The 23,535-nt window shown below is 42.2% G+C and overlaps 1 protein-coding gene across 2 annotated transcripts in view; it reads left to right on the top strand.

Moving 5' to 3' along the window:
• The window catches only part of WSCD1 (WSC domain containing 1), a 169,221-nt gene that overhangs the window by 55,076 nt on the left and 90,610 nt on the right, over window positions 1-23,535 (top strand). The window contains exon 2 of one of the 2 annotated variants that reach the window (XM_069945059.1): window positions 4,913-5,603. In XM_069945059.1, the coding sequence (XP_069801160.1) occupies window positions 5,174-5,603 (430 nt within the window). In that variant the 5' untranslated portion in view covers window positions 4,913-5,173. Of the gene's footprint in view, window positions 1-4,912; window positions 5,604-7,536; window positions 7,594-23,535 lie in introns of those variants that run through there. The other variant, XM_069945060.1, reaches the window with a different exon arrangement.

The following is a 23,535-nucleotide window of genomic DNA, read 5'->3' as shown; positions in this document are numbered from 1 at the left end:
ATGACACATACGATTTAAAGTTTTGGGTTTTAATTTTATTTAATCTCCCCCACTAAGAGCCATAACTTCATAATAGCCTTCTTCTCAGTACTGTAAAATATACCGAAAAGCAGAAAAAATGTGTGAACTTAAAGAAAATTGTGCAAATTTGAGGGGTGGTGGGATTATTTCGTTCATACTGACAGCCAAACAACCACAGGTTTCACCGAGGACCAAAGCCCATTAGTCGCCACCAAAAAAACTTATATGGGTGGTCACTAAAGGGGTTAAAGGTAAGTTCATGTGTGATGTAAATGTTTAAAGTTTACTACAGGATTTTGTGCCTGTCATTGCCAATGGCCATCAAAAAGACATCCAATATTTGCCTATAATGATGATTATAATCTGCAAAAAGGGGACGTCTTTTTGACAGCTGATGGCAACAACTGCTAAAACTTCATGTTGTGTGAACTGAATTTTCCCAATTAACTTCAATATAGAATTAAAAAAAAATAGCTAATAGAGAGTTTTGTAATTCTAGGGATGTTGTTTCAGAACAATATAAAGAAAATGTAGGCGCCAAATAGTTCTTCCCTCTTACTGAGCTGAAGAAATAAAAAATTCATGGTAGTCACAAACTGGGAACTGTGTGGGTTAATTCTCCATTTATTTCAAACAAAAATGTATAGGGAAATCATGGCTACTTGGTGATTACAATAGTGGCTAAACTTTTCTATGAAGAGTAAACAGAAATGTTGGATGACATATTGTACTTAAACCATGGTCACAGAATAACAATTACGTAGAAACCCAAATGACCTTTAAATGTATGTTAATTATAGATTTCATCACACTAAAGACCATTTTTGAACAGTGTGAAGTAAATCGTAACAATGGTAACCGGTATTTTATTCTCTAATGTAGGTTTTGTTAAATCTTACAGCTAGAATTATGTTTCTGTTTCAGCCTCTGGCACATATGCAAACTCTGGAAGGATTGCCTGCAACCTTTTTAAAGAAAATCTGACAATGTACTAATTTATTATTTATAGTTATATATTTTTAATGTTCTTTCTTTTATTCTACATATTTTAATTTCATTTATATAAAACAGGTATAACCCACTCATTATTCAGACATCTGATTAGATAATTATTATGCACTGAGCTACACATATAGTACTAATGATACATTTTACTACTTGTCTCTACCTCTACAAAACCTCTGAACTTCAATAAAACCTCCACATTATGGGGTGAGACAGTGGTTGAAGTGCTCTACTACAAAAAGTTAAATAATAGACATAAAAATGTAGAATTTTGTTAAATTGTGCTTGAATTAATATGTATTGGCTAATCATATAAAATGTAATGGGTTCCAAATGGCCTTTCAGTCTCCAAATGTCTTTATGACCCTCTCCTTAAAGCGAATGTACCTTAACCCCTTAACGACATCGGGCGTAAATTTACGCCCTGATGCCGGTAAGGGAGCTCAGAGCGGGGCCGCGCGGCGGCCCCGCTCTGAACCGCGCCGGTCCCGGGTGCCGCGTGTAGCCCGGGACCGTAGGTATTAGCGGGCATGGTCCGATCGCCGTGCCCGCTAATACAGTAATCAGATGCAGCTGTCAAACATGACAGCTGCATCCGATTACCGGACGCAGCGTCATCCCTGGTGTCTAGTGGGGAGATCGCTCCTCCGGTATCTTTTCCCGGAGGAGCGATCTCCGTAAATGAAGCCAACCGGGGACCGCTCCAAGATGGCGCCGTCCCCGGCTCGGCACTCGTTTACTTCTGGCTGCAGCAGCCGGGAGTAAACGAGTGCCTATCTCATGGATCTCTGCAGCATATCTATGCTGCAGAGATCTCAATGAGAGATCAAAGCACTTATACTAGAAGTCCCCTAGGGGGGCTTCTAGTATAAGTGTAAAAGTTAAAAAAAAAATGTCATTATTAGTAAAAAGCCCCCTCCCCTAATAAAAGTCTGAATCACCCCCCTTTTCCCAGGTTATAAATAAAAGTAAATAAATAAATAAATAAACATGTTTGCTATCGCCGCGTGCGTAATCGCCCGAACTATTAATTAATCACATTCCTGATCTCACACGGTAAATGGTGTAAGCGCAAAAAAATCCCAAAGTGCAAAATTGCGCATTTTTGGTCGCATCAAATCCAGAAAAATTGTAATAAAAAGCCATCAAAAAGTCATATATGCGCAATCAAGGTACCGATAGAAAGAACACATCATGGCGCAAAAAATGACACCTGACACAGCCCCATAGACCAAAGGATAAAAGCGCTATAAGCCTGGGAATGGAGTGGTTTTAAGTGTCGTATATTTGTTGACAATGGTTTAAATTTTTTACAGGCCATCAGATACAATATAAGTTATACATGTTACATATCGTTTTAATCGTAACGACTTGAGGAACATATATAGCAAGTCAGTTTTACCCCAGGGCGAATGGCGTAAAAACACTTTTCCCCCAAATAAACAAAATGCGTTTTTTTTTTCAATTTCACCACACTTTGAATTTTTTTCTGGTTTCGCAGTGTACTTTATGCAAAAATTCAGCCTGTCATTGCAAAGTACAATTAGTGACGCAAAAAATAAGAGCTCATGTGGGTCTCTAGGTGGAAAAATGCAAGTGCTATGGCCTTTTATGCACAAGGAGGAAAAACCGAAAACGCAAAAATCGAAATTTGCTCTGTCCTTAAAGGGTTAATGGATCAGCTTGATGCAGTCCTTTTTTTGAGCAACCTCCCGATTCCCGCGCATGGGGCTGGTCTTTTCAGAAGCATCGGCCCACCCCAGAGCACTATGGGCAGGTTCCCCGTAGTCAGTGGGAAGTTCTCCTCTCTGTGATGCGACTCCATTAGAAGCAATGAAACTGCGTCACAGAGGGGAGAGGGCTTCGTTGCTGCTGGGCGACTATTTATAGGTTTCCTCACTTATCATTTAGGAAAAAAAGTAACAATGAAAACTAACCAGTGCAAATGTAATATTGTACCAGCTTGTAGTTTAGTTTTTTCTTTTTTAACTCACCTGTTGCCAAACTCATTTCTGTTCATTCTCAAACTAGATCTTGCAGTTATTACGTGAAATGTGTTTTGCAGAAGGTGACAGTAATATACGGTAGCAGAGCCCCCGTATATTTCTCATCCCACTGCCTGTGGCACAATTATATCATTGTTAATTAAGTTATGATTCTCCTGGGGACTGTAATGTCATATCCTGTTTCATTAGATATCCTTACTAATATTGTATGCATCACATAGAGTATTATAGTTCTTACTAAGCCTGGGATTTTTTCTTTTTTTGTTAAATCTGTATTTTTTTTATTTTTTCTTTTTTTTTCTTTTTACTATGATACTTATGTTTATCATTGTCAATTTGTGGACTTACTATGTAGCTGTTTTTTTTTATTTTTTTTGTTTTTATTGGTAACTTACATATCTCTCAAACAGCAGCACTAATATAGTAACTACTACCCATTATTGTAACAAATTGGAAATAATTTATTGTGAATGCTTTCCTGCTTTGTGATGATGGTGTTGAATACTACTTGAGATCAGATCTGATCACATAAGATTGAAGTGAAATGCCAACCATACTACTGTTACATAGAACAGTTACATATTCTCACATACTGTAGCTCTGGCTCATGGAGTGAAATCTCATACAAGTGATCCCGATGTGACACATGACAGGCTATGTCCACACAACATTTTCTCTTTCAATTCTTTTTTTCCTTCAAATGACGTTCATCATTTGGCGTTTTGGGTGATACTCATTACAATAATGGTTGTTGATACATTATTCAAATTCAGGGCCTTTTGGGTGTGTGTGTTTTTTTTAAGGTCCATTAAATTTCAAAGTAAAGATGTTGAAAGGATGGTGAAAAAAAAACAAAAAATGTATTTGAACAACTAAAAATTACATCAGTTGTTATGCAAACTTTTGGGTGAATACTCAAATCAGGCAGATTAAAGGGAAAAAAAAGTTGCATCTAGTTTATCAAGTTGCTCTTGATATATTTCTCCCTGTGTGTATTGGGCGGCTGTTGGAGCCAACATGGACTACACCCAGGATAAATTTGATACAGTTTTATGGTCCCAGGTGAAAGAGGGCAAAAAGATGAGACAATGAAGTGGAGAGTCATAAATTCTGGACAAGCCTTGCATTTAAGTGACAACAGAGAAGGCAAACAGCAGGATAGCATTCCTGCAGTCGTAAAGCCGTAAACCAGAACCTGTGGTTACTTCAAAGCCTCCTTATCAGCGTCACCTGTGGATGGGCATAACACGCCCAATAGTTATCAAAAGGACAAGGACCTTACTTTACCAAAATGACGCCACCTACAGGAATGTGTTTACCTCTGCATTATTGTCTTTAAAACATAAAGGAACTGTGATGATTGGCTGAGACAGTATTTGAAGGTGTTCCAGGGATGTGCAATGTGTGGGCTATGTCTGTGTGTGTGACTGGTATATAAGGTTGCACAAAGATGAATAGTTAGGCACTTCCACCATCCCTTCCTACCACCCTCTCCCTTTCCTTATATTCCTTAGTCTTCCCTTGTGTAAATATTTTTGTTTCCTCCTTGTAACAACCCCTTAAAGATCCAGTTGTCCTTGATCAGTTAATATGGCACCCCTAAAACCTAAGCAGATTCTACAGCGGCCATTATTCCATTGACTTCATGCATTCCATCAACTTCAATTATAATTCAGCAATAACAAATGGTAAAAAGCAGACACCTTTTCTCCTTTTTCACAGTGTGAACATAGCCATGGACCTAATGTTCATGAGGGCTGTCAAAATCTTTAAAATTATTTATGTTTTTGTTACATATCAATCGGTATAGAGGAATGTAGCTCTACAAGTAGTGGTTACAGTGAAAACATCCTAACAATTTTATTTAACATTTTTTTCAGAGACTGTGAAATACTTTCAGCTGTTAAAGAACCCAAGAATATGGAGCAGACCTTTGAAACCATTGAGGAGAATTTACAAAGTCTGTGCCATACGTAGCTAAAATGTGGTCATGTTCCATGGGAACTGTGAACGGACATGAGTTGAATTTTCTAAAGGACATTATTTAATACAATTTATTGAAACAATTGGGGGGGACCATATCCCCCATTTTGTTTATTTTTTTATTTTATTTTTTTATACTTTGGTTTTTTGGTGAGGGCATGGCCAAACCTTTTTTTAGTCTACAGAAGTTTCTAAGGCGGGCTCAGTTTTTTCTCTTCTTTCTCACCATTGCTTACTTAATGGCTGGAAGTCTGCTACTTTTACAGAGGTCTTATTTGGTGATCCAGCAAAATAACCGAGGAACTTCTAATGGACAAGGCTCTACAATTGATGGTTTGATGCCTCTTGATAGATATCTGGAACAAAGGATGTTTCGGTCTGCATACTGGAATACTCAAGGATTAGCAGGTAGAAATAGTCAAGAGAAACCAGAGACAAATGCTTTACTTGACCAGCCGCTTTGGTTGATATCACGAAACTCAGAGTTAAGGCAGCTCAGAAGAAGATGGTTTCATAATTTTGTTAATGACCGAGAACGTAGTCAAGGTGCAATATCGAAACTACAAAAGCACACAACAGTAAATAAAGGTAAGTCTAATGTTTACATTTTTATTGTGTGTTAGGCTACGTTCACACATCGTCATATTTCAGTGAAGAACGAACGCTGATTGCAATAAAATCAGCGTCCGTTCTTTACTACAGGAGTGGCATTGCATTAAAGTCAATCCAATGACGCCTGCTGTGTTCACACATTGCTATGCAACAGACGCGGTTAAACACTGTGTGAACATAGCTTTAGCCCCTTTTTCCACTGTGAATTGCTGAGAAGAGATACATTTTGAATAATAATCGTCTTTGATGTGTGTTTTCAGAATTAATTCCATGGCTAAGGCTGTCCATTAAGTGGAAAGAGGAAACCCAATTATGATATCTTGTTGAAAGGTAGATATAGGCTATTTTCACACACAGTATTTCCATCAGTCTTTTGGTTAGTATTGCTTTAACCAAAATCACGAGTGGAACTGACAGGGCAAAATTATGATGGAAAAATGTGCACAGGTGTTGCATTTTCAACCCACTCCAGGTTTTGGTTGAAAAAAGACTGGTGTGAACATAGCCTCAAACAATTGAGCGATCGTTCAGTTGGCATGGCTGCACAATTAAAGCGAATTTGTACCCACAATTTGACCCCCCCCCCCAAACCACGTGGACCTTCAGATAGCTGCTTTTTATCCATGATCTGTCCTGTGGTCCGTTCGGCAGCTGATGCAGTTTTTGCCCTAAAACACCATTTTTTTAACTTGCAGCCCTGTGCTAAACAGGAGTATCTGTGCCTCCTCCCCACCCTCCATCATTAGGAATGCCACTGGAACATTTTCTCCTGTCTGAACATTGCACAAGTGCCTTAACGATCTAGCCCATGTTCAGTATTCACACAGCTAAGGAATAGGAGACAATCTGCATGGAGCATTCCTAATGATGAGGAGGGCGGGGAGGAGGGACAGAGAGGATGTGCCAGCCTAATGCATACGCACTCTAAACCACGGCCATTGGGCACGTGGCTGCCAGTTTAAAAGTTGTTTTTATAGGACAATAGCTGCATCACCTGCCAAACTGACCCTGGGACAGATCTTTGATTAAAAACAGCTATCCGAAGGTACAAGCGGTTTTGGGGGGTCAGATTGTGGGTACAAAGTCGCTTTAATCATGCCTTCGCCGCTCACTTGCATCCTTGCACACCCCCTTATCATCCATGGAAAAGGTTTCACATAAAATGACAGGATAAATGTATGATTCGGAATCTGATAAACATCCTGCCATGACTTTTTATTGGTCTTCATCCAACTGAGCTTTTTAGTTGAGTTTTTTATTTTGAAAGAACGTCTTGTGGCTTTTTTTTCCAAAGTCAACTTTTATGCTTTCAGATGTGCAGCTCTACACAAAATACTTGTGTTCTCCAACACCATATTTTATTCCTGGGTAAAGTGGAGATGCAATGCACTTTTTTTTATTGGTAATGATCAAGACAACTGACAACTACACAGCTGAGAAATTCTAGGATCTTGCTTTCTTTCGGGTGGTATACATTTAGGCTTTGTTCACACTATGTAAAACTACGGGCGTATTTCTCGCCGCAGAACTACGGCCGTAGTTTTGAGGGGTGGAACACAGCCTTATTTTCAATGGGAACCCTGGCTGGAGCGTACACACATCGTATGCGCTCCGGCCGGGATCCCATGCGGTGAATTCAGTGAATTCCGGCCGCAGAAAGACCTGTCAGTTCACACAGTGAAGCAAGCGGCTCCGGCCGGGGTCATGGAACGGCCGGATGTTCACAGCGTGTGAACATAGCCTAAAGGGGTAATGCACATTGCTACCTATGCATGATCTATGTATTTTATTTTAAGAATGGACAGGAGCTCAGGAAAGCTTTTAGAAATATTTTCCTGTTCACTTATGAGATGATCCGTCCCATATTCAGCAGTATCTCTATGGCTCATGCACAGAGCAACAATTTGGCCAAATCTATGAGGTGTAAAGGAAAAACTGCAGTTCTGTTTTCAGGATCCCACGACAAGTGAATAATCTTCTCATAGTAGTGGATGTGGTATTTGTTGTTTTATTATATTCATCCAGCAAAACCATTAGTAACATTTAAGTGTGTATTTAGCAGAGAAATGTTTCTAGATAAGGTTATATTCAGAATGGTGCAAGGTAATAATAATGTTGTGCCGCGCTTAGATAGTTACCGTATTGTACTGAAATGGTTAACTACTTCACATAATAGCATTCAGGTACTTGTAAGAGCTAGAGTCACTCACCGCATTGGTGTGTTGGTTGTGCTCTGACTTGTGGTCCTCCGTATCGGCCAATACTACGTCTGATAGGTTTTTGGTTTTCTTTTTTCTTCTTTCTCTTTCAAACTCCTTTAAAGTCCTTTAAAGTCCCTTGAATTAGTTAGAGTTCTCTACGTCCTTTATGGTCCTTTATGGTTGTTTTAAACTACTTTACAAAGCGTGCGCCCCGGCCGGTGGCGCGTATAGCCGCTTGTTGGAATAATCCTGAACGGAGTCCTCTGTGACGTCACAGTACGGATCGCTATAGGAGGCAAAAGAGGCTCTTTTGCCTCCTATAGCGATCCGTACTGTGACGTCACAGAGGACTCCGTTCAGGATTATTCCAACAAGCGGCTATACGCGCCACCGGCCGGGGCGCACGCTTTGTAAAGTAGTTTAAAACAACCATAAAGGACCATAAAGGACGTAGAGAACTCTAACTAATTCAAGGGACTTTAAAGGACTTTAAAGGAGTTTGAAAGAGAAAGAAGAAAAAAGAAAACCAAAAACCTATCAGACATAGTATTGGCCGATACGGAGGACCACAAGTCAGAGCACAACCAACACACCAATGCGGTGAGTGACTCTAGCTCTTACAAGTACCTGAATGCTATTATGTGAAGTAGTTAACCATTTCAGTACAATACGGTAACTATCTAAGCGCGGCACAACATTATTATTACCTTGCACTATATTTTTATTGAGTGGGAGCAGTAACCACTTGTTGGTAGCCTGCAGCTATACGGACACTGGCATTTTTACGAATAGCTGTGTCTATCAGGAGCGCGGTTGTTTTTTACACAATTTTATATTATATTCAGAATGGTTTCAATTATGCTTTTCTCTACATTTCGTGCTGGAAAAATTTATTTTTTCCCCCCTATTGTATTAAATGCAAAATGTGCAGTTTAAAACAATTACATGAATTGTGAATGGTATCAAGTAGAAGAACTAAAGGTGTATTATAATAGTCCATTTTATAATATTGAAACATAGAGATAATGTGGGTCATACCAGTTTCTGCACCAGCATTGAGGTATGGTTGACCTAGAAGTCATAAAGGGCCTAGTATATCAATATCACCTACAAAAAAATATTGGATGAATAGAACAGGTCCAAAGTCAGGCTACAAAAATGGTGTTCTGAAGCATAAAACATATTAGGAAAGACCTAAGGATCTAATAATCTGTATAAAAACAGTGGGGGAGATTTATCAAACATGGTGATAAAGTGAAACTGGCTCAGTTGCCCCTAGCAACCAATCAGATTCCACCTTTCATTTCTCACAGACTCGTTAGAAAATGAAAGGTGGAATCTGATTGGTTGCTAGGGGCAACTGAGCCAGTTTCACTTTACACCATGTTTGATAAATCACCCCCAGTGTCTATATAATAATGTAAACAAGTTTACTGAGCCTATTACATGGTTCGGCTATTGTGCAGCAAGGGCTCTCTCATACATACCTGACAAGGGGCGTAGCTAGGATTCACAGGCCCCCATAGTAAAAAACTGCAAGGGGCTCCCCCCCCCTACCCACAACACAAAGCTCTGTGTGTGTGTGTGTGTGTGTGTGTATATATTATATATATATATATATATATATATATATATATATATATATATGTGTATATATATATATATACTCGGTGATGTGGTTAAAAAATAAAACAGCCACAAGAGTGACCATCAGAGCAGAGAGCCAGTGGCTGCTTGCTCTGTCAGTCCACTGTTTTTAACTATAAGGGTCCATTAGGAGCCCCTGTGGTTAAATACATATGTGCAGGGGCGCATTTTCCTTCTTGATTTTGGCAGGCGGAGAACAGAGGTCAAGGGTTATCAGTGCAGTGAAGCAAAAATATCTTTGTCTTCTGCTTGTTAACCCTTTATTGTATTGCAGCGTGTAAGTAAACATTGAGTCACTTACACACTGCAGTACATAAGGGGTTAAGCAGAAGGACACAGGACAGCTCTTACCTTCTCCCCCATGCCTGCATTGGGAGTACAGATGGAGCGGGGCAGCAGTTTTTTTTCACAATATATCCTGCCGTCCATAAAACATCATAGTTACCCTTTAAGAAGCTGTTTTATGGGGGGCGTGGTTTGCCTATGGAGGAGTGAGCAGCACGGCTCTTGAGCTCCTGGTCCTCGACCGCCTTCCCGCCACTCTAACCTTTAAATTCTCACCTGATTTCATGAGGGGACGTTTGGGCAGGACTCCGGCTCCTCTTGGCCCCGAAACCCCAGGGATTAAGCAGTTTTTCACCGCTTCTAGGTGAAGCAAAGGCTCCAAGCGGGGATCCAAGATGGCGACACGGACTGCGCGCGCGGCCTCACCACACGCCACAGAGAGCCAGCGTTCTGTCTCGCCGGCTCCCAGCAGAGACGCTGACAGCAGAGAAGCATACAATGACTCGGAGGAAGAGGATTGGAGCCTGAGAGACCTGGGGAGATATATACGGTCACTACCAACAAAGCATTACTTTGAGAAATGCGTCAGCCGTATTGAGGCTACTTATAAGAAGGAGTTGCGCACCTTGAAGCACGATATCAGCTCCAGGTTTGATGACATCAACAAGGTACATGATGGCATAAAAGCGCAACTGCTAGCACACCGAGAGGTGATTCAATATCAGTCAGTGAAGATTGAGGAGCTTATAGGGCGCCAAGAGGATGCCGAAAATCGCAACTGCAGAAGTAATCTGAGGCTCAGGGGCCTAGATGAGACGGTCACCGACCTAGACGCTGCAGCTCAGGCAATCTTTACCAAGCTACTCCCGCCCAGCTCGGAGGGTCCGGTCGAGCTCGATAGAATTCAAAGAGCACTGGGCCCTAAACCCCCTCCTAATGGAAGACCACGCGACGTTATATGCAGAGTGCATTTTTATAAAGTTAAAGAAACTATCATGTCTGTGGCCTGGGAGCATGGTGCTGTGGACTATGAGGAATCATCCATGATCCTATTGCAAGATTTATCCAGTCGCACACTGCAGCTCTGACGGGCATTACGGCCCTTGCTGGACTTATTCAGGAACAATGGCATAACATACAGGTGGGGTTTCCCCTTTCAGCTCCGAGCCCATAAGGATGGTGTTACCGCTATTTTTCGCCAATTGGCCGATCTGCCTAAAGTATTGGGAACTTTCGAATTGCCGACTGTACGCTTGCCGGATTGGCCGACTCCACCTATGCTACTGGATGATCCGATGAACACTGCATGGGAATGGTCGCTGGTGACCACAAGGAAGCGACATAGGAATCGGGCTGATTCGGCCGAACCTCCGATGGCTACCTGACTGTCCTGCAATGGGAGTGATTAAGTTTTGCACTTTTAATGTGAAGGGACTAAACATCCCGGAACGTAGGAGGCAAATTGCATATTCCATACATAAGCAAAGGGTTATGGTTGCGTTTCTACAGGAGACGCATTTTAAATCTGACCATGTGCCGCGGTGCGCTTCATTTTATTATCCGGTGTGGCATCATAGTACGAATCCACAGGGGAAGTCCAAGGGAGTGTCCATTGCCTTCCATAGGAGGTTTCATCCTACTGTTCTTTCTTCTCTTGCAGACAAACAGGGCCGGTTCTTGTTTCTCCGGGTTTCCTGGCAGGACTGCCAATATGTACTGGCTAATGTGTATTTTCCCAACCAAGGTCAGGTACAGTTCTCCCGACAGGTCCTGAGGACATTGGAGAGGTTTGCGGAGTCGCTACCTGTGGTATTAGGTGGAGATTTAAACATGGTCTTGGATCCCAAACTGGATTCTTCCTCAGGTCGCTCGTCCCTCTCCCGCTTGGCAATTAGGAAAATACAGACTCTATTTCATAATATGCGATTAGTTGATCTTTGGCGCATGCTCCATCCTGGTGTCAGGGAATATAGCTTTTACTCACCAGTTCACTCCTCATATAGTAGAATTGATGTATTATTAATATCCCATTCTCTGTTAGACCTTTTTCCCACGGCCTCAATTTCTCCTATTTTATGGTCAGATCATACCCCGGTTCATGGCTCCCTATGTCTCCAGCAGGTGGTTGGTAAAACCTTTAGCTGGCGTCTGAATGAAAACCTGTTAGACGATGCTCTATGTGTAGCTGATCTTCAGAAAGCAATAGATAATTTCAAGGGGGCACATGAATCGGATCATACTGCTGCACCCATGAAGTGGGAGGCTCTTAAGGCAGTCCTGAGGGGCGTTTTGATCTCTCATGGCTCTCACCTTAAGAAAGAAAGGGGAGCAACCATTAAGAAACTAGCAGACAAGATAGCCTCTTTGGAAATTAGTCATAAACTGTCTCTTTCACCTGGCACATATGCAGAACTTACCACAACACGTACTACTCTCCTACAAATTCTAGACCAACGATCTACATGTTTCAGGGCGAAACTGCGCGCAAGGTATTATGAATTTGGGGACAAAAGTGGCCGCCTACTCTCGAGAGCCCTACATCCCAGATTACAGAATACCTTTGTCCCCTCTATGCGGCGTGATATTCTGAAATTGTTCAGAAATTATTATGCCTCTTTATATTCCATCAAGGGTGCCCTGGCTCACCTCTCACCGGATGACTTGCAGGGTAGGATTCAGGACTATATGTCCAAACACCCCATTCCTTCCCTTCCTCCTGAGGTAAGGGACGCTATGGAGAGTGAGATATCAGTAACTGAACTGACTGCTGTCATAAAGGAGACCAAGCTTGGTAAGAGCCCTGGCCCGGACGGCTACACGGCCAGGTTCTATAAATTGTTGGCTATGTCTCCTGTGCTTCTCTCTGCTTTCAATGAGGTATTACAAGGTGGGTCGTTTCCTGCATCTGCTCTTTTAGCTCATATTACCGTGCTCCCTAAGCCAGGGAAACCGACGGATGTCTGTGCCAACTTTAGGCCCATTTCACTGATAAACCTAGATGTGAAATTATATTCCAAGATTCTGGCTATGCGGCTTAGCCCACATCTCCATTATATCATAGGTAATGATCAAGTTGGTTTCATGAAGCAGAGAGAGGCACGGGACAACACGATTAGGACCCTGACCTTAATGGAAAGGGCCAGAGCTATTGGGGCCCCCCTGTGCATCCTGTCTCTCGACGCCGAAAAAGAGTTCGACAGGGTACACTGGGGGTTCCTTAGGGCCGCATTGGGTTTTATGGGACTGGGTCCGATAATGGCGGGTGGGGTTATGGCTTTATATGAGGGCCCAACTGCGCAGGTTCGGGTTAATGGCGCCTTATCAGAGACCTCCCGATTTTGAATGGGACACGTCAGGGTTGCCCCCTTTCCCCCCTATTATACATCATAGTGATGGAGTTTTTGGCCGCAGCCATAAGAGACAATGACTCTATCAAGGGTCCGGTGGTAAATGGCAGGTCCCATAAACTAGCTATGCATGCTGACGATGTTCTGCTATACCTTTCCCAACCATCGGTAAGCATACCTAATGTACTAGATGAGATAAGACAGTATAGAGAGCTTAGTAACTTTAAAATTAATACCACCAAATCTGAATTGTTGAACTTTTTTCTTCCTGGCCCTGTCGTGTCCCAGTTGAAATCGGCCTTCCCCTTTAGGTGGCAATCGCGCTCGCTTAAATTCTTGGGGGTGCAGCTTGTACCTGATATGGGGGCGCTCTATGAGGTGAATTTTGCGCCATTGCTTAGTGACCTTGAGAAAGAGATTGATAACTGGTTACACCTGAATTTGTCTCTATTTGGCCGACTCGCGGCAATAAAAATGGATACATTACCCCGTGTGCTATACTATTTCCAGACCCTTCCCATGGTTCCCGTAGGCCCCTTTCTGAGGAAACTAAAGACACTGTTAACTAGATTTATCTGGGGATGTAAGAGGGCTAGACTCCCGTATAGACTCCTGGCCCAGCCGAAATTGAAGGGGGGAACAAGCCTCCCTGATTTCAAAGTGTACCATGCTGCGGTCGCGGGGGCTTGTATTCTAGATCTTTTTCATAGTAAACATACTAAGCATTGGGTCTCTCTTGTTAAAGACCTGTCGACTTGCTCGCCAGTCTCACTATTGTGGAGTGAACCGGGGAGTAGGCCTGCATTAGGCAATACTCCTACCCTTGTTAAGGTCCTGCTGTCCTTCAGTGATCGGATGGCATGGTCTTGGAATTTATGGGCACGCCCTGGCCCTCTGACACCCTTTATGGGAAGCCCCATTGTCCCACCAGACTTAGCTGCCCGGTTCCCTAAGTAGGGGAGTTCGCCCCTTCTCCTAACTGGTGGAGGCTACAGCTCTGCAATCCTCTGAATGGCTAGTTTATGATCAACTCAAGGCCCTTTTCCTTACTATTAAAGATAGCTGAGCAACTATGGATGAATTGTCGGATTTTGAGCGTTTCTGCGCCGCTCCCTCCCATCCTGGGCATGCTATCTCATTGTTATATAGTAAGTTTCTGGAAACTAGGGATGAGAATTATATTCCTTCATATTTTGCCAAGTGGGAGAGGGATCTCGGCCATTCTATTTCAGAGGCAGACTGGAGATCTATTTTTCTTCTTGTACATAAGTCTTCCCTCTCTAGTTATATACAGGAGAAAAAATTTTAAATTTTAACACATTGGTACTATTACCCAGAGCGACTCCACAGGCTCTTCCCCTCATGTTAGAGATGTGGTGTGAGTTCTGGTAGCCTGGAACATATTTGGTGGTCTTGCCCGGTCATTAGGAGTTTCTGGAGGGCGGTGTTCGCCTTGTATGATAAGGTGTGTTCCACCACGACCCAACCCACATCAGGCCTAGCATTGTTATCTTTATCCAGTGGGCCTTCCGTAGAGGACTCATGTGCCATTTTATGCATGCAGCCAGACAAGCTATCCCACAAAAGTGGAAGGCTATAACTCCTCTCTCTTCAGGAGACTTTTTGGACTCCCTCTCTTTTCTTAGACGTATGGAGGACCTTTCTGCACACTCAGAAAAAGAGAAAAGTAATTTTACCAAAGTTTGGTTTTGTTGGGATGTATTTAAGGACTGGAGATTTATCTGTGTGGATCTCAAATCACTGGAGATAGGATTCTGTGTTAAAATGATCCCCCATGATATCATTTGGTATAGTAAGAGCTCTTACACCCTGTCCTAGCCCTTCCCCTTTTCCTCGTGTTTGTTTCCCTTCCCCTTCATTCCCCTTTTCTCTCCTTTGTCCTCTCTCTCTCTCTCTCTCTCTCTCTCTCTCTCTCTCTCTCTCTCTCTCTCCTTTTTCTCCTTGTATTTTTATTTCAGTTTTTTCTTGTTACTTTTCCCAGTCAGGGCTATGGGACTTTTGATGTCATGCTTTAGTACATGTGTGCCTTACCTTGTGCTGTTACCTTCCTGTGAGAATTTTATATCTTATGATACATAATCTATATTTTCTTGACTGTCTCGGGTTATGGTCTCCTAGAGATGGCGACATATAAGACTGTATACTTTGTATTATAATACTGTCCCGCCTGTTATAAGGGAATGTTTGCTTATTGTGCAATAAACCCTTTATTTACCAAAAAAAAAAGAAGCTGTTTTGTAATATTTTAGACTTTGCAAATCTGAAGGCTGAAAGTGTTTTGCCGTGAAGGCCTGTGTTATGTTCCTGTGCATCCTGAATCAAATCTGGATTAGTCTGTAGTACATTCTGTTTTTCCTTCTTATACAATCTAAAACCAGTAACAGATTTTATATGAGCCATTGGGTATAATACAAAGATGAATTGTAAAATAGTTATCAGTTTATATCAATTTAAGCACCATTTATTTTTTAAAGCAGTGCTGCTATGGTCCATTTGATATATTTGTTAAAACGACATTTATGCAATATCAATGCTCTGCTGGGTATATTGTTAGATAAATTTTTCTTTTCTGCTAGGGGAATTGAATTTGTTGCCATGTGTGATTTTTGTGGCATTTGATCACAATGTCATACTCGCTGTCTCTTGCTAAATTGCATTAAGCTTATTCTAAGCATTTCTGTTTTCCTAGATGCATCCACCTTTGAATTAGGCATACAAACCAATTAACTAGAGATGAGCGAAACGCTCAAATAAACTAAGCAAAGCGCTTAATTTGATCAGTCGGCTGTGTCAGCGCTGCTCCTTGCCGCTCCACCCCGGGTGCCGGGGAAAAGCTGGATTCAATCCTGGGAAACCAGAAGAAGTTTCCCAGGACTGGATACAACTTTTCCCGCCATCCTGTGAGAAGTGGCAGGGAGCAGAGCACCGCGGACAGCCAGCCAGTGCTGATCAAACAAAGCACTTCGCTTCATTTAGATGGGAGATTTGCTCATCCCTAATATTAACCATGTTACAGTTATATATATATATATATATATATATATATATAAATACGTTTATAATTGTACAAAGTGCAATAGTAGAAATCTAGGGGCCAAATTGTCAATCAGCCAGACAATCATCCAATTTCAGCCATGGATAGCAGTGGACCTTGGTGTAACAGCGGCATAAAATATATAAACTTTTTAACAAACCATTTAAAACATTCCAATTCCCCTTCAAGAACCCTTCCACTTCCCCTTGTGTGGTACCCTTTGTATCCCCATTTAGTTTAAGTGTCATCAATGTAATTGCCAATTTAATTTCCTTTTTAATTGATTTTTTTTATTTTATTTAAATGTAGACGTAACGTGAGTGACCCATAACTAATGAAGTTGAATTTTTAGAACACAGTAGGAGTGGAGTTCAACCATGGATTATGTAAGGACCACGCTCCATTCACTGATTTCAGTAAATTGGTATAACTCAATAGGAGTTTACAGTGCCCAAGGAGTGTATTATATGGACTGTGTTTTCTCTGGGTCCAGTAAATTCTTATAGGCACCCAACTACTTGGTAAACTGGACGCTTGGTTGGCAGCTACAACAATCTACCCACAACCAGCCCTCCTATCCTCTCCTTTCCTCTCTTCTATGTCCCTAAATCCCTCTGTTAGTCTCTCCCTATGGGGACAGGGAGCCTCAGATTTGGCCAGAACATGGACCAGGTGAAGTATTCTTCCTTAGCTGTCAAATCTCACTCTACCACAGAACCACAAACACTGTATAGGTCTTTTAGTAAGATCAGCATTTCAGGGGCAGGTTTTTGGTAAACTCCCACAGCCACTGGATTTGGTAGATTCTCTTGGATGTGCACATCTTAATAAGTCTGCCACCACAGCTGCTGCTTGTGCACTACATTTAGAAATCTACATTAGCTCTGAGCTACCATAGATTTTCACTGTAGTTCCCTCACTACATAATGTGTTTCATTAGATTCTTGACTTTCTCCTCTGGCTCCCACCGGTAGGACACAGCTAGGACCTTGCATTTTTCTCTTTCTGAAAGTATTCCCTGATTGGCTAAGCTACCCTTAACAGAGGCCTCTCAGATGGCTCCTTATAGGCCTAAGTAGCTAAAAATGGAACGGAGTACAGGGCCCCATTAGGGCAGTATTAGCAGTACTACTGTGAAAGGCCACAGTCAGGAGAAGGGTCCTCTGTTGCTCGCTGCACCACCTGCCTCCTGTGTTCCCCACTGCATGCACATTTTTACTTAAAAAAATAACAGGGTAGCTGCTGGCATCATGACCCGTGGCTATGTCAATACAGTAGCACAAAGATTTAAACTGATTTATATTAATTTAATTTTATTGTGGGGACACTTTTTGGGATCAAACTACTGTGGGGAGCACCTTTTGGAGGCTATCTACTGTGAGGGAGACTATATTGGATCTAACAACTATGTGAGTACATTTTTAAGGGACCAAACTACTGTGTAGGGACATAGGTAGTCAGGTAGCTACTGTGCAGGGGCTCCATTATTTTGTGGGGCACTATGGATAGAAAGTTTGAATAAAGTTGGAGAAGGTGTTAAAAATAAATGAAAGTGTAGAGAGAAAGGGCCATACTACAAGATTGAATGTGAATATTAAATTAATTAGTCTTGATGGTTTTATTCAGTATATGATAAGTTAATTTAGCCACTGTGTGTTAGTAATATTTTGTGCTAAAAAATTTGTGTCAGTTTTAGCTGTCCATTGTGTAGTGGCGTTATTAGCAGGGCCGTATTAAAAGCTGCTGCCTTAGGCACTAAATCTGGAGATGCCCCATAACACTGCCATAGGTAGCTGAGGGGTGCAGAACAGGTGTGTGAAGTGTAGGTGCACTATACTCACCTGATCCCGGCGTCTGGAGTGAAGATCTGCGGTCCCGCAGCGTCCTCTTCTCCTCGTCGGCTCACTTCCAGGTTCCGTTGGTCTTCGTCGGAAATCTTCGGCTCTTCAGGCTTTTCTGTGGCCCTATCTTGTGCGGAATGGTGAAGGATAACCCATTGTGCATACCGCAGCTGGCACCCACCGGCGGACTAATGCAGGTGGACGTCTTCACCCGTGTCATAGACTCCATTCTATGCACGGGCAGATTCCATTGTCCATCCAAAGAATGAACACGTTCATTCTTTGGACAAAAGGCGGAATTCACCCGTGCATAGAAACATAGAAGATTGTCGGCATTCGTACACATTGCCCGAAGATTACTAAGCTTCATAATACCTTTATTCCCAACTTCATCTACCGCACCAACAGCATCTTCCTTACCACCAATAACCGCACCAACCATTGCATCTACAGCACCAACAACTGCATCAACAGCACCAACCACTGTGTCTACAGCACCAACCCCTGTGTCTACAGCACCAACCATTGCGCTTTCAACAATCCGGATACACTTATTTGTCTTTACTGGTCGGGGATAGAAATCCTCCTCCTCTATTATACTTCTGTCCCCTTCATCTAGTTTAAATGTCTGTCCAAAAACAATCTGTGTACCTATGTGTGATGGGTGCAAACCATCCCTCTTGAACATCTCCTTTTTGCACAATTTGGAAAAGCTATGACTAACAAACCCAAAACCTTCTGCCTTACACCACTGCCTTAACCATGCATTAAACTCTGAGATACGACATGCCTTGTTGTTCTGATTACAGACCGGCAAAACCTCTGAAAATGTCACAGAATCCGTTATCTTGCCCAGCTGCAGACTTAAAGTTTGAAATTCCTTTTTAACCAAATCCACATCTCTTTGGGACAAGTCATTGGTTCCAAGATGAACCACCAGATCAACCTTGCTATCTATACTAGCAGCATTCTCAATGTTCACAATCCGTCTCCTATCCCTCCTGACAGTAGCACCTGGGAGACATCTCACCTCTCTAATCACATTCTCCTCCTGTCCTACCACAACACCTCTAACAATCGAGTCACCAACAAGAAGATGCTTTCTCTTCTTACTAACCTTTACTTCTGCCCTCAGTGGCCCATCCAAAACAACATCCCCATTGGAAATCACCTGAGCAGCCATGTCTCCAACAGCAACATCATCTCTATCTATATCAGCAAGAACACTAAAACTATTCTGCACAGAGAGGCCAAACGTGCTATGCTTCTGCTCTACAGCTCGTAATCTACCTGAACCAACTGTTTTCCAAACTGCCCTTTTCCTCGGAGGTCTTTGAGGAAGTAGTGGCTGGTAACAGGGCTGCACAGCAACTCCTGGCTGGTATAGTCTCCTCACATCAAATTGAAGTGTACAGACTAAGGACTGCAGCCTAGAAATTTCACAACGTAAACCAGACATCTGCATGCAAACTGGACAGCACCCCAAATCCCAAAGGGTTCTCAAGAATTACACTGGACCAAACCAGACATCATTTAAGAACAAGTGAAAGCAAGTACTGAAAAAAAAAGAATCTCCTGCAGTTACCAAATTCCTGCTGTTTTCAAACTACTGCAGTTTTTTAACTACTCACTTTTGCCCCGTTGCACTTATGCCACGACGCTTCTACCAGTAGTCATGGAATGGAATGGAGTCTAACAAGAGCGAAGACGCGCACCTGCATCAGTCTGCCGAAGGGTGACAGCTGCGGAATGCGCGACAGGTTATCCTTCGCCATTCCCCAGTGTGCACTTACCCTTACAGTGTATGAAGGAAGGGACACCCGAATCCAGCCCCCAGATGCTCCCCCCCATCCTCCGAGTTAGTGGGAAGATCGTTTGGGAACTGATCTTCCCACTGCTGGATAAAGGTTACCACCTGTACGGGGATAACTTTTATACCAGCACCCCCTCTTCTGGTCCCTTGCTGCCCGAGCTACTGTAGCTTGCGGCACAATCTGAAAATATCAGAAGCAGTAATAAAGCCCTAATATTTAGCTGCCATGGAGCGGACCCAGCGCTTCTGGATATAAAAGACCCCGTATCGCACCAGGACAACATTTTCCAGGTGACTTCCCCCACACTGGAAAACAGGAGACCCCAGAAAAAGTGCAGAGTGTGGCGTAACAGGGGGATCAGGAAGGACACCATTTTCCAGTGTCACACCTGTCCTTATAACCCCGGCCTCTGCATACAGGATCGCTTTAAGGCGTACCACACGTCATTGGAGTTCTACATTTTCTAAATTCCTTCCCTTATTCCTATTTCAGGGGTCACATTGGTCCAGGGATTATATAAAGTAATAATTGGCCTAATACCCCCAAATAAATTAAAATTGTGCCTTTTCCCCAGCTAAATAGGTATGGCCGCCATTCCCAATAGAGGATGCCATGATGCAATTACAAAGCCTCTGTGCTGCCAGGACAGTAGAAACCCCCCACAAATGACCCCATTCTGGAAACTAAACCCCTTAAGGAATCTAACAAGGTGGGCAGCGGGGATATGGCCCCCTGGTGACGGGCACATTTGTGCCGTGAAAATGGAAAAAAAAATGGTATTTTTTATTTTCACACCACATGTTTTACATATGTGCCCGTCACCAGTGGGGTCCATATGCTCATTGCACCCCTTGTTAGATTCCTTGAGGGGTGTAGCTTCCAGAATGGGGTCACTTGTTGGGGGTTTCTACTGTCCTGGCAGCCCAGGAGCTTTTAAATTGCGACATGGCCTTCATCCTTCATTCCAGCCTCTAAATGGCGCTATGTCCCTTTGGTGGCTTGCCCTGTGCCCATATGGCATATTATGTCCACATGTGTGGTATTTTCATACTCAGGGGAAATTACCCTACACGTTTTATGTTAATTTTCTTTTTTAACCCCTTGTGGAAATGGAAAAAATCAAGGCTAGATCGACATTTAGTGTAAAAAATGTTTAATTTTTACACTAAATCAATGATCTTGTCTTGATTTTTTTCATTTTTACAAGAGGTTAAAAGATAAAAAAAAAAATCCCAAAATGTGAAGATCAATTTCTCCTGAGTACGAAAATACCCCACATGTGGACATAAAGTGCCATGCGGTTGCAGGGTAAGCCCCCAAAGTGAAGGAACGCCATTTGGTTTTTGGAGGCTGGATTTTGCTGGAATGGATTTCGAGGGCCTTGTTGCATTTAAAAGGCCTCTGTGTTGCCAAGACAGTTGAACCCCCCCACAAGTGACCCAATTATGGAAACTACACTCCTTAGGGAATGTAAAAAGGGGTGTGGTTAGCATATGGATCCCACTGGTGACGGGCACAAATGTGGAACAATGTGGCGGGAAAATGAAATATTACATTTTTTACACTATAATGTTGGTTTAGCCTTAAATTTTTCATTTTCAAAAGGGGTTAAAAGAGAAAAAAAAAACACACAAAATGTGTAGAGCAATTCCCCCCTAGTCCTTAAATACCCCACATGTGGTCATAATGCGCCATGTGGGCGCAGGGCAAGCCTCCGAAGGAAAGGAGCGCCATTTGGATTTTGGAGGCTGGATTTGGCCAGAATGGATGATGAACGCCATGTCGCATTTACAGAGCCCTCATGCTGCCAAAACACTGTAAACCCCCCACAAGCGACCCCATTCTGGAAACTACACCCCTCAAGAAACCTAACAAGTGGTACAGTTAGGATATGGACCCCTTGATGACGGGCACATTTGTACCGTGAAAGTAAAAAAAATAACATTTTCCCTTTCACGTCACATTTTTCCACATTTGTGCCCATCATCAGTGGGGTCCATATGCTCACTGCACCCCTTGTTAGATTCCTTGAGGAGTGTAGTTTCCAGAATGGGGTCACTTGTGGGGGGTTTCTAGTGTCTTGGCAGCACAAGGGCTCTGTAAATGCGACATGGCCCTTGAAATCCATTCCAGTGAAATCCAGCTTCCAAAAGCCAATTAGCGCTCCTTCCCTTTGGAGGCTCGTCCTGCGCCCGCTTGGCACTTTATGTCCACATGTGGGGAATTTCTGTACTCAGGAGAAACTGCGCTACATGTTTTTTGGGTTGTTATTCCTTTTATCCCTTTGTGAAAATGAAAAATTGAAGGCTAGGACAAAGTTTTAGTGTAAAAAATAGATTTTTCATTTTTCACGCCACATTGTTCTGAAAATCTGTGAAGCACCTGTGGGGTCCAGAGGCTCACCACACCCCTTGTAACATTCCTCGAGGGGTGTAGATTTCTAAATGGTGTCCCTTTAGGGGTGTTTTTTATGTTTTGGTAGTCCAGAGCCTCTGCCAACCTGAAGTGGTACAGTCAAAAATGAACAAATATAACGGAGGAATTGAAATTCACTAGGCGCTCCTTTATATCTGAGGCTTGTGGTTGCGTCAAACTATGCAATAGGGCTACATATGGGGAATTTCTATAAACTGCAGAAACAGGGCAATAAATATTGGGGTGCATTTCTCTGGTAATAGGTTTATAATTATGAAAGATATTGGATTACAATAAAATCTCTGCACAGAAAATTAAAATTTTGTAAATTTCTTACACACCTAGCTTTTATTTCTGTGACTCCCCTAAAGGGTTAAAAAACTTTCTGGATGTGCTTTTGCAGAGTGTGGGGGTGCAGTTTCTGAAATGGGGTGCTTTGTGGGGCTTTATAACATACAGTCCCCTCAAATACACTTTGACTGGGTTCACAATACGTATATTTCAGTCAGTATTGAGGTCCTCATATTGCAACCAAAACCAGGAGTGGATTAAAAACACAGAAAGGCTCTGTCCACACAATGTTGAAATTGAGTGGATGGCCGCCATATAACAGTAAATAACTGCCATTATTTCAATATAATGGCAGTTGTTTTAAAATAACAGCAAATATTTGCCATTACATGGCGGCCATCCACTCAATTTCAACATTGTGTGAACAGAGCCTTTCTGTGTTTTCAATCCACTCCTGGTTTTGGTTGCAATATGAGGACCACAATACTGACTGAAATATACGTAGTGTGAACCCAGCCTATACCTGAACAGGTCACTAAAAAAAATCTGATTTTGAAATTTTACTGAAAATTTTGAAATTTGCTGCTAATGTTTTAAGCTTCCTATTGTCTAAAAAAAAGAAAGATAGTTTAATAAATGCTGCCAACATAAAGTAGACATGTTGCTATTGCTATTTAATATATAATTTACCATTTTCTGTATAAGCAGAAAAGTTTCAAAGTTGGAAAAATGCAATTTTTCACGTTATTTTAGATTTTTTCATAAAGATTTGTTATAATTATCGACTTCATTTTACCAGAAATGTAAAGTACCATATGTCTCGAGAAAACATTCTTAGAATCAGCCGGATAGGTAAAAGCATCCTGAAGTTATTAATGAATAAAGTGACACAGGTCATATTCATAAAATTTGCCTCGGTCCTTAAGGCCATTTTAGGCCCGGTCTTTAAGGGGTTAAGGTAGCCATATACATATATAATAAACAAATCGCTTGTTCTGCTGTCAGTTATGGC

Source organism: Dendropsophus ebraccatus, chromosome 11 (assembly GCF_027789765.1).
Source record: "Dendropsophus ebraccatus isolate aDenEbr1 chromosome 11, aDenEbr1.pat, whole genome shotgun sequence".
Lineage (NCBI taxonomy): Eukaryota > Metazoa > Chordata > Amphibia > Anura > Hylidae > Dendropsophus > Dendropsophus ebraccatus.
This window is presented reverse-complemented; position numbering and strand designations above follow the sequence as displayed.